The sequence below is a fragment of the Drosophila guanche genome, unplaced genomic scaffold (genome assembly GCF_900245975.1).
Source record: "Drosophila guanche unplaced genomic scaffold, DGUA_6, whole genome shotgun sequence".
NCBI classification, from domain to species: domain Eukaryota; kingdom Metazoa; phylum Arthropoda; class Insecta; order Diptera; family Drosophilidae; genus Drosophila; species Drosophila guanche.
In genome coordinates this window covers 3,100,569-3,111,789 of record NW_022995743.1, presented here as the reverse complement: position 1 = coordinate 3,111,789, position 11,221 = coordinate 3,100,569, and the positions used below count along the sequence as shown (strand labels likewise).

At 42.2% G+C, this 11,221-nt stretch overlaps 4 protein-coding genes across 5 annotated transcripts; 1 reads left to right on the top strand and 3 right to left on the bottom strand.

The window, feature by feature from the left end:
* Positions 1-187: 187 nt before the first annotated feature.
* Positions 188-4,270, bottom strand: LOC117591257. Of its 2 annotated transcripts, none has more exons than XM_034284447.1 (6): positions 4,059-4,270; positions 3,020-3,107; positions 2,817-2,930; positions 2,119-2,725; positions 1,554-2,058; positions 188-1,484 (listed from the first exon to the last, which is right to left on the bottom strand). In XM_034284447.1, exons 2-6 carry the CDS (start codon positions 3,057-3,059, stop codon positions 423-425), a joined length of 2,328 nt encoding a protein of 775 aa, XP_034140338.1. In that variant the 5' UTR covers positions 3,060-3,107; positions 4,059-4,270; the 3' UTR covers positions 188-422. The 2 variants fall into 2 exon arrangements, with proteins under 2 accessions (XP_034140338.1, XP_034140347.1); XM_034284456.1 differs by having other exon boundaries at positions 4,234-4,251.
* A 470-nt stretch (positions 4,271-4,740) lies between these two features.
* Positions 4,741-5,242, bottom strand: LOC117591337 (MICOS complex subunit Mic10). The gene is made up of 2 exons (XM_034284565.1): positions 4,918-5,242; positions 4,741-4,861 (listed from the first exon to the last, which is right to left on the bottom strand). Exon 1 carries the CDS (start codon positions 5,225-5,227, stop codon positions 4,946-4,948), a length of 282 nt encoding a protein of 93 aa, XP_034140456.1. The 5' UTR covers positions 5,228-5,242; the 3' UTR covers positions 4,741-4,861; positions 4,918-4,945.
* Positions 5,243-5,405: 163 nt separating this feature from the next.
* LOC117591278 (carboxylesterase 5A) lies at positions 5,406-7,549 on the top strand. Its single transcript, XM_034284480.1, has 2 exons — positions 5,406-6,065; positions 6,150-7,549. Exons 1-2 carry the CDS (start codon positions 5,651-5,653, stop codon positions 7,547-7,549), a joined length of 1,815 nt encoding a protein of 604 aa, XP_034140371.1. The 5' UTR covers positions 5,406-5,650.
* A 47-nt stretch (positions 7,550-7,596) lies between these two features.
* LOC117589971 (muscle LIM protein Mlp84B) lies at positions 7,597-10,511 on the bottom strand. Its single transcript, XM_034282276.1, has 9 exons — positions 10,505-10,511; positions 10,172-10,312; positions 9,945-10,104; positions 9,344-9,446; positions 9,183-9,279; positions 9,040-9,124; positions 8,643-8,939; positions 8,268-8,582; positions 7,597-8,208 (listed from the first exon to the last, which is right to left on the bottom strand). Exons 2-9 carry the CDS (start codon positions 10,284-10,286, stop codon positions 7,938-7,940), a joined length of 1,443 nt encoding a protein of 480 aa, XP_034138167.1. The 5' UTR covers positions 10,287-10,312; positions 10,505-10,511; the 3' UTR covers positions 7,597-7,937.
* Positions 10,512-11,221: the final 710 nt, after the last annotated feature.

Genomic DNA, 11,221 nt, shown 5'->3' with positions numbered 1-11,221 from the left:
GGTCGCAGAAAATAATTATGAAAAGAATTTGTACATTGTTTTCGAATATTAAGTGTGTGATTGTGCTATTTAAACCTGCAAATTGATAAGGAAGAGAATAGAAAGACATGGATTGAAAGAGTAGAAAAATTTATTATGCGAGAAGTTGAACCAAAACTACGACCATATTTACTTGTACAGCTATGTAAGTAATTAGCCAAACAATATGAATACAGCTTATCCATAAACTAACGATAAATATTTACAATTACATCTGCACTTTCTTGTGACAAAGGGTTTAAATTATAACTAATAAAATCTATTGTATTGCATTTTATCACCGCCATTCAACATTTGAACATACACTTAATAATTAAAACAAAAATTTCAATTAGAGCAATCGAGTATTGATTTAGGTGCTCGTTCTTACAACTATTTAAATATTAACCAACGTATGCAAATGGATTATATGGGGGTGGATAGAAGTTGGGAAAGGATCCTGAAGGATGCTGAACAGGAATTGTTGCTGTGATTAGCTTAGTAACTTGTGTTGGTACAACGGCAGTTGAAAATATTGTGGTATAAGCGGTTCTGGCACCAAATGTCAATTTCAGAACCTTGGAGCTCGTTTCGGTGGCCATTGTTTGCAGAATTTCAGTGGACGTAATCAGCTGCTGTGGCTGCATGGGCAATAACGGGTTATAGAACGGATTTATTGAGAACGGAAACTGTGACGTTGGCACCGCAAGTGGGGTTATGTCGGTAACGTATTCTGTTTTCTCGACCACTCCCACAGACTTGGAGAGTGTGCGCATAATGGTCTCAGTGCCTCTCACTAACGGCACCACATGCGACTCCCAAATGGTTTCCAGTTTAATAACGGGACGCGTTGAAGTTACGAAATTGTTTACTGGTGCTTGGCTCTCCGTAAAATGTAGAGTTTCGGGTAACAATGGGTTGGTGAGGTTGCTTAAGCCCTTAATTTCCACCTTGTTTTTCGGTTTAATTTTCGCATCGAACTTTCCGGTATTATCCTCATCGCCAAACTCCAGATCCAAGTTCAACTCTGAACCAGCCTCATCCAAATTGCCTTCAAAGTCCTTAAAGTTCTTGGGACTAAAATCTTCGCTCAACGGGGATATTGTTTGGGTGACTGTTATGAGGCTGGTATAGTCGTACGTTTGCACCAGCGTCACATGGATGGTTTCGTTTCTTTTCTCGTTGATTATAGGCAGAATCTGTGTCTTCAGTTTTGTTTGTGTTATGGAAAATGATTCAGTTATTGTCTCCAAACTAGGGGTCTCTGAGCCATCTTCAATGTAGATCGGTTTCAGCGTTGATACACTTCCATCTAAAGGCTTATCGTCTGTCTGCGCCGTCGACTCCAAAATATTCTCCGTCAGCGGGCCATCATCTTCTGAGTACTCCTTCGTGTGCTCCTCCCGTATTACCTTTTCTATCGTTGATGTGACGGTCAAAAATCGCGTTTTCTTCACCACACCAGCCTGAAAGAAAGAGCATAAATGTGAGTGTAATGGAAACAAGTCAAATAACTAAAACACATTCGAAATTACCTGGAATATAAACGGGCTTTTAATTGTAGCAATTTCGTAGTAAGTGTCAATAAAAGGCTTTGGCGTGGATATCTCAACATTTAATGTTTGCACAAAGTACTTTGATTTCTGATCGTCGTTTTCGTTTTGATTGGCCACTGGACCATTTTGGGAACCAGAGGCCTCCAAATCCCTTCCACTGTTTAAAACCTTCAGAATCTGCTCCGGATTGTCGCTTCCGATTGGAGCTTCCGCCAAGTTTTGCTCCACGTGGGCTGCCGTATCGTTAATTTGGCTGGCGATCGGACTGTTGGCGCTGGTATTCTTCCTAATGTTAACCTTAGGCTTTGGAGAGGTCTTGTATTGCCAGCGGCCAGGACGCCTATTTAGCTTAAAGGTGCCCGCACTTGGGGCTGTGACGGCCTCTTCCTGCAGACTTGTGACTTTCGAGCGATACGAGTGACGGGCAGTTTCCTTTGCCGATGCAGTAATCAATATCATGCTATTTTGCGTTGATTTATGTCGCCTAGGAAAAGCAATTGATTTTGGTAGGTGATCAAATAATTATTCTATAATCTATTATTACCTTTTTCCTTTTGGGCGCGAAGATTTTCTGGTGCTGGATCCCCTGTGATCCCGGCTGCCTTGGGAACTTTTCCGTGAACTCTTCGAGACCACAGTCTGTGATGATGGGGATTCTTTTACGGTTTTACTGGGCTGAATCGTTGATGTCTTATTAATTCTGGTCTGCCGGGGCTTGCTCTTTTTCTCTGCATTCGATGAAGTTATGGACTGAGGAACTTTCGTAAAGCGTCCCGATTCCTTTGTCGAAGTTACAGCGTTTCTAGTCTGATAGCCATGGACACTTTCCTTTTTGGACAGATAATTTCTCTGACGCTCAGCTTCATTTTTGCCCTTAAAGTTAACCACGCGATACGATTCCTCGGCAAACTGCTCGGGTTGACGCGAAAGCAGATCGTATTCGGGTGTGCTCAACAGCGTTTGGATCGGAGAATTTGATGTACTTGTGTTGTAGGATTCACTTTTCGACGTAAATGTTTCCGGAGGAACATTTGACTCACTCAAAATGAGAGGCGTTGGCTTGATTATCTCCTTTTCCTTTTCTTGTTTCGTAAATTTCGGCTTTGTTTCAATGATATTGATAATGTTGTTTGTGTTGTTGGGTTTTAGTTCTAAAATGTACAACAATTAAACGTTAATTTACCATTTAACATCAGTTTGTACCCCCAAATTTAAAGGCTAAGAATTAAAATATAAACTCACCAAAGTGTGGGGAACTTTGAGGTGAAAATACCATTACGGTATTCCCAATGGTCGTTGTAAAGTCCAAAAATCCATAAACAGTTTGAGTAAGTAACTCATTTTCGCCACAAGATGCTGGCATCAAAATACACATAATAATACAAAATTAATTAAAAGCTTTACTATTTAAATATATTTGTAAGATTTATCTTTAATTAACTTACCGCTCCTTAAAGCACTGAGCATAAGCAAGTAAATTAGCATGGTTGCAAAGGTGCACAGATTTAAAGTTGGGGAAATAATTTAATTAATCTGAAACAAATTAAAAATTACAAACAATACCCATGCCAAGTGATCAACTATCATTTATAATGGGAATTAAAATAATTAAGTGGGAATATATGACCAAAACGGTAGGCATTCAATTAGGTTTCACTTCAGTTAATTGCCTGTGGCTTTTATGCAACTTCTTGGATAATGTGCCGTTGTATTACTAATCGCTTTTGTGTCTTTCTTTTTCCGGCTATCTACGCATATTATTCAATGGTCATTTGGTAATCTCTGCACGATTCCACAAGCCAGGCTGCCAGTTGATCTTTATTGAGATCAATAATAGCTCCAAATAAGTAGGACGAACTTTTGCGACAAATGAACGCAACAAAAACCTCTCCGCACCAAACCACACCGTACCGTAGAGCAGTGCCACCATCCGTTGGCATTGGCTCAGCTCAGCTCAGTAAAGGTGATCGTTCACATTTTTAGTAGGGTGTCTGTTTGGTACGCGAATATTAAAACATTTTTACAGTGCCTTTCGCTCGACTGCCTCTCGGCGCTGCTAGGGGATGTGGGTTGATTCTTGCTTAGGTGGCTGGCTTGCCAGTGCTTTGGTCACTTGTACACACTCGTACATACTCCACATTATGCGTCAAGGTCTCAACAGATTGTCAGTGAGCGATCCAGTCAGCGATCAAAAAAGTCTATGCACACACAGTTGCCAGCCAAAATGTTTGAACGGGCCCGTAAACTTTTGTTAGCCACCGTATGTAACCACTCACAGACACACACAAAGACAAGACAATGAAACATTTGGTCATTGAGAAACATTGAATAGAGAAAGGCCTACACAAATATATCATTATTCCCAGCTACAGCTAGCAAAAAAACACTGTTTCATTTAATTGGATAATTCACTTAAACACAGAAAAGTGTTTATATATTTAATGTTGTTTTATGTTTGTACCAATAAAAGACTTAGACACATACATTCAATGCATTTGGAAACACACGCAACGCATAGCCATGTAGTCACTTCACTTCGTTATATGCACTGCTTCAACAACACACATTTCACACACTCTCTGGCGGGTGGATTATAGGAAAAAACAGCAATGTAACAGAAACAAAATACGCGCAAAAATAAGCTTTTACATATATTTACTTATATGCACAGAGTGTGATTTTGTCCAATGCGATTTGGTCCGCTGTCTAAGCCACGACGAAGCATAAAGTACCTCTGACAACGTTACCACGGCATGCACACATGCGCAGGCGCCACACGAAGAGAACGTCAACATCATTATTTTGTGGTGCCCCGCAGCACTAGGGTTACTCACGCTACACACGCTGCGTAAAAACCAGTTTTATTTCTTCATTTCAATACGCCCCATGGGTCTCGGTTTCAGTTTCGGTTTCGTTTCGTTACGAACAAAATATCGTGAGGCCATTTTAGAGATTTTTGTACTGCTAAAACCTAAAAAATACTCGCATTTAACTGAGTAAAATTAAAAACATACAGCCATATAGTTAATAATTTATATCTTATGAAATGCACTGAAATCTAAGAGAATTTGCATTAATAGAAACTCTTGTTTGTTTGTTATCCATGCATTTATGTTTAATATTTAACATTTTTAAACCATTTTCGAACATTTATTTAATTAAAAATTCGACTGCTGATAAATTGAATTTGAATTAGAAGAAAGTTTGAATTAGCAAACACTTTTGGATAAGTTTCTGCCACATAATGCACTTTCTTTTTGGTGGTCTGGTCAGCTGGAGAGTAACTGCTGCAAATAAAACTCACATGTTAATATATGTGAGGAATATTATTCCTTCCACTTGCCTTTATGTCTGTTCATTCTGCGTACGTGTCATTTGGTTTGATTTTCATCCACTTGGGCCAAACGATTCTGGCAGCAATCGTAGGCCAGGCCCATGCCAATGCCCATGCAGAGCCAGATCGGATAGGTTCGGGGCCGTGTGTAGAATACCGTAAAGAGAGTGCCGATTATCATCCCGCTGGCACCCTTCATAACAAAGTCCGTAATGCATTTATCTTTGGTGTCTCTGTTGCTGGCCGCACTAGCCGAAGTCTCAGCCACACGAGGCAGCTGCTCGTTCCTTGACTCGGAAGTTTTTCGATCTGTATTCATTTTGTTTGGATGTTGCGTTGTTTGAGAAGTTTTGTATTAGATTGACATATCATCAAAGCGTTGCTATAGATTGCCAAAAGTTAGCTAGACATTTTCTAGCCTTTCTGGCAATAATTTCTTGACTTGGCTGGCAACCGAGTGGGGGACAACGGCAACAATGGGTTAACAGCATTCTGGCAGCCTGACGTAGCCGAAAATAAATAAACACCAACCACACAGAGAATGAAAGGCGAGATGGATGACGATGAAGGACTTGAGTGACTGAGTGACTGCCATAGTTACTAAATCCTAGCAACAATATTTTTTTCATAGCACCAATTTTCACCATGGCAACCACGGAGGTTCGCGTGTCGTGTCGTGCTGGATTTCAGCAGTGTCGTTTAACTTCAAAACACAGAAAGATGTGAAGGATACGTACGCAAAATGGAGTGCAATAGAAATTTCCTAACATTTGTAGCATTCGTTTTCCATTTAGTTTGTAGCTTTTTCAGCACTCAGGTGCTCTGTGTGGATGCACCGTTCATACACATTCCGGGAAATGGCGTTATCTCGGGAACATATTTGAAAATGTTTCGAACTCAAAATATTAAGGCTTATCTCGGTATACGGTATGCCCACGCTAGGAGATTTTCGCCTCCCGATGTCGAGCTAACGCCCTGGAAGGGCATTTTCAACGCAACCACATTCGGTGCGGACTGTTTGCAACAGAATCCAATGCCTTCCATGGGTCCAGAAACTGACCAAATTCTGAAAATCTTGTCCTCCGAAACCCAGCAGGGTGGGAGTGCCAGGAAATATGAAGAAAACTGTTTGTATCTGAACGTTTTTGTACCTGATGGTGAGTGGAATTTTACTTTATTCAAAATATTATGATGAATATCTTAACTCATTCTTTACTTTTCTTTCCATTATTTTGCTTCAGGATTGCCCGAAATTAATGGATATGCCGTCGTTGTGTGGATCCATTCCGGGGATTTCTCAACCGGCAGCCCCATTGATGTGAATCCATTTCAGCTGGTCTTCAAGCAAAAGGTGATTGTGGTAACCTTTTCGTATCGTCTGAACATTTTCGGATTTTTTACAACCGACGATGGCGAGGCGCAGGGCAACTATGGCCTCATGGATCAGGCAGCGGCCCTTTACTGGGTGAAAAAGAACATCAATTTCTTTGGCGGAGACACAAATCGCATCACACTGATGGGCCACGATGCCGGAGCCATTAGCGTGGCGCTGCACATGACCTCGGGCGAGTGGTCAAAGGGGGGCTTCCAGAAGGCCATTATAATGTCGGGCAATCCACTTAATGCTGTGAAACTACCAGCGGACTACGAAGGCTCACTGGATCAAGTATCGAGCACCTTCGGCTGTCCACGCCGGCCCACTTCCATGTTTATGCAGTGCCTGAGGAAGATTGACGCACAACGATTGTCCGAGAACCTGCCCGTCGTGAGTTGGGGTCCCGTGTTGGACTTTGGATTGAGCAACACTTCGTATCCGTTTATCGAGAACCAGCCGGAGATATTATTCAAACGTGGCAGCTACCACAAGGTGCCCGTCATCATTGGCGTAACCGACATGGAGGAGGTGTTGACGCTGTTTAAGGACAATCTCGATGCTGAAATCAGTGCCGCCGACCTGGAGGGTTTCTACAACGACATAGCCGTCAATGATATGCACAAGCTGGTGAAGAACTACGAATGGTGCTCCAACTACGACTTGATTGCAGAGTCAATCCACTTTATTTACGACAACGACACGGACAAGGACATGAGAAAGTCAAACAAACACATCATCAGTGCACACACCGAGAAGTTTTACATTACGCCGATGCAAATGTTCGCTGAAATGATTGGCAAGGATCAGCCCGTGTACAGTTATGTGTTCAAGCGACGCCCCGAAAGCTTGCTGCAGGAACTGCCCCGTTGGATCAGTGTGCCCAAGTATTTTGATCAGGTGTTTGTTTGGGGCAATCCTTACATGACCAACACCGTCAATTGGAAGTCTGCCGATAAGAAAATTGCTGAGATAATCATGACTCTGTGGGCAAACTTTGCAAAGACCTCGAACCCAACCAAGTCCAATGTGTACATCAAGTGGAATGCCATGAAGCCCAGCAACGATTCGGTGCTGCTGATCGATGAGAACTTTAACACGGACAATTTGCACAACAATCAGCGTATCCATTTTTGGAAGTCGCTCTACCCCAAGATTCTGTACTACTCAGCCGATTGCTGCAATTCCACAAACTCAGGTGGCTCATTGCTGATCACGAAAACCCTCACCATAATATCCACACTTTCCATAATTGTTAAGCTATTTTGAATAAAGGTTTCTGCTAAAGAAAAAAGTGCAATATAATAGAGCAATGGTTTCAATATATTATAAGTTGATTCTTTCGTTTATTTCGATCGCCATAATATACATACACACACATGTCGAGTTCGCTTTTAAAGTTACTTAATTTAGTTATGTTTACTATCTGTAGTTGTTATACTAAACAACACCAATGACGCCTAAGAAATATGCATGACTTTGGAGCTTTTATGTCATGCATAAATCCCAGAAATACAATACTAAACGTAGAATTAATCGAGTACAGCCTCGTGCAAAGTGTCCGTTTGAAGGCTGTCAACCTGGAAATGGCCACAATTTGGAGCATTTGTTGGCGTACCTTTTGTTGGCAGTCTTGTAAACGCACACTTTAGCTCGTTTAGGCCATGGTCAGGGTGCCAGCGCCGATGCCGTAGCCCACACCCTTTGGTCCGTAGTTCTTGCCGTAACAGGAGCGACAGTAAATGTTGCCATCGGGTCCGTCGTTCAAGTTGGTCGAGTCCAGATACTTGCGGCAGTCCGAGCAGTAGAAGCAAAGCTTGTGCCAGATGCTGTTCTTGGACTTCATCGACTCGGCCGCAAACACGATGTAACCGCAACGTGGACAACCATCCTCCGACTGACCACCACAACGATTGAGCTGTCCCCAACTGCAACGGAAAATACATCAGCTGGAAGCTGTTAGCTGACAGCAGGGTGCATCCCGTACCTGGATGGTGTATATTCGTAGCTGGTGGAGACCAGAGCTGGCGTGTGTCCGTATCCAACGCCCTTGGGCCCAAAGAGCTTGGCGTAGCATAATTTGCAGTAGATGTTGTCATCGGGTCCGTCACAGGCCAGCACCGAGTCCAGTGGCCGATGGCACTTGGCACAGCTGAAGCACTGGCGATGCCACATCTTCCCTTTGGACAATTGCAGCTCGGCGGCAAATACGGCTCCACCGCAACGTGGACAGCCCTCGCCCTCAGGTGCCTTGATGGATGTCGTATCGGGACACACAAAGGGTCGCTGCGATACGTCATCACTAAGGGGGGAAAAAGCAAGAAATTATACCCTACTCAACCAAATAATGTCGTGTGCCCACCTAACGCCATCGGTTTGAAGGAATCCATAGCCACAGGCAAAGCCGTAACCATGCGGACCCCATTTTTTGCCATAGCACGTCTTGCAGTAGACGTCGTTGTCCGGTCCGTCGCACGCGATAATTGAGTCGAGGGTCTTTGTGCAGTCGCGACACTTGAAACACTTTCTATGCCACGGCCTTCCCTTTGACAGGACCTGCTCGGCGGCGAACACAACACCGCCGCACCGCGGGCAACCCTCACCCAGTGGCGCCTGAATTTGATCCACATGTATGGCAGCGGTTTTCGGTGCCAAATCACTAAACAAAAGAGGCCAAAAGCATGTCGAATGTTACTAACCCAAAGCCATAAAGCTTAATGGCTAAATAAAACCAAAACTTAATAATAAATTAGTCATACCTCTGCCATTCGCAGTCTTTAATGTCGGACATTAAGCCATTCAGCTGGCCATAGCCGCGTGTGCCAAACTTTGGGGCATAACATCCTGCAAAAAGGATAATACTTGTTGCTACACTCTATGAACTGTGAACAGTGAGCAATACCTCGACAGTAGATATCTTTGTCGGGGCCATCACAGTGCAGGGTGGAGTCGAGTGTCTTGTTGCATTGCACGCACTTAAAGCATCTGCGATGATAGCCCTGGAATCAAAATGCCACCCAAAACGATTTAGCCAGAGGCTATACTTATACAAAAACTTGTTACCTTCCCTCTGGCTAGCATTTGTTCTGCTGCATAAACATATATGCCACACCTGGGACAGCCTTCCCCATCGGGCGCTTTTGGCGGAATTTTTGGTTGAACAAACCTATAAATGATTCAGTGAGTGATTCAGATCAGTTGCTGCTTTCCTTTTTGCTCAATTAAACGAGTACGAGTGCCACTGCCACTGCACAATACAAACAAAAAGAAACGAAGACACACAGAGTGATATCTGGCCAACTTAGCAACAGATTTTGGGCACGGCAAGGTCATTGGGGGAAAACAATAATTACCAACAAATAAATACACAAAATATACACTTTATTTTTTTTTTTGCAACCATCTTAAACATTGTGTACCAGTGGACAAACAGAACCTTAACCTTAAACATTGAATTGCAGTTCAATTCGATTCGGGCCTGGGCTAGAGAGGGGGATCCATTAACCATCACACAGGTGACAAATTTATAGACGAATTGTAGACGTAAATAAAAAACAGAAAACATGTAACACATACAGGTTCTAATAGCAAGCAAAACTACACATTTAATTCAAGGAATTTTACACTTTTCATACAAAAACATATTTTATTTATTAGTCCTTACTCTCTGTTGAGGTGAGAGCCAGTGTCCATGGACAGGCAACCGGCACCACCACCGAAACCGTAACCCTTAGGTCCGTATTTGCGTCCGTGGCAGTTTTTGCAGAACAGCTCCTTCTCGTGCTCGGTGCAGTTTGTGGAGTCCAGAGCCTTGTTGCACATGCCTATACACAAGTTAAATGTAGATATATAGATCCATCGTTTTGGTAGGGTTTCCCCCTTTATACTTACTGCACTTGAAGCATGTTTTATGGAATTTGTAGCCACCAGCAACGCGCTCCTCAGCGGCATAGACCGACTTTCCGCATGCTGGGCACTTGGGAGTTTCCACGGGAACAAAAGGCATTTTGATGTGTGTGTGTGTGTGTATGTCTGAGGGGTCAAAGTTGGGGAAACAGAAACTTTAATTAAATGCAATTTAATTTTTGTATATTCGATGACTGCGTTTCAGTAATAAATATTGCACGAGCAGCCAGAGAGGAAAAACGTTGCACATATGTACGTATGTATATACGCTATGTATATATGCACTAATGTATGTATATAGTAGATGGTGATGTATACCTTCGGAGGTACTTTTGTGAAGTAGTTCCTATTCGTCGGAAATGCCGCGGACTAGACTGGAAAGATTCTGTACACAGGTAGTCTATATTTGTGGATGCACACGGCACAACTAAGAAAATACAGTTTGCGTAATAAAAACAGCACTTTCTGAATATATCATTATTTATCATGCAATACATGTTCATGGTACATACACACATCCATACATATGTATGCATATACATATTTATGTGTACATCGCATTTGGTTGGCTTTACTGTTATTCTACTGCTTGCCTACTGCTTGCCGGTAGTAACTTTAGTTGCCATTAAAATTCTCTCGCTGCTATTGGGAAACAATGGTGTGATTTTCCATTGTGTATTTCCATATATTGATCCATAAGACTCTAAATATGTTTTTGCATATATACAGATGTGTACGTATGTATGTATTTATAAATTGCATATGCAAATTGTATCTAAAATTGTGTGTCCGTACGTGTATCAAAGTAATTCTGCACAACGGACAATTTATTAGCTGTCTGCACGCACACTAAGCTGTACTATAAAGAGAGAGTGAGAGAGGACTTTATGTACATACATATATGTATGTATGTTTAGTCTATAAATATATACATACAGTCATGCATACATAGGATATTGTATGCATGTACCAATGTACATTCATGGCCTTATTTTAGGCGTCTCTAAAAATATATAAATAACTCATAACTGCTCA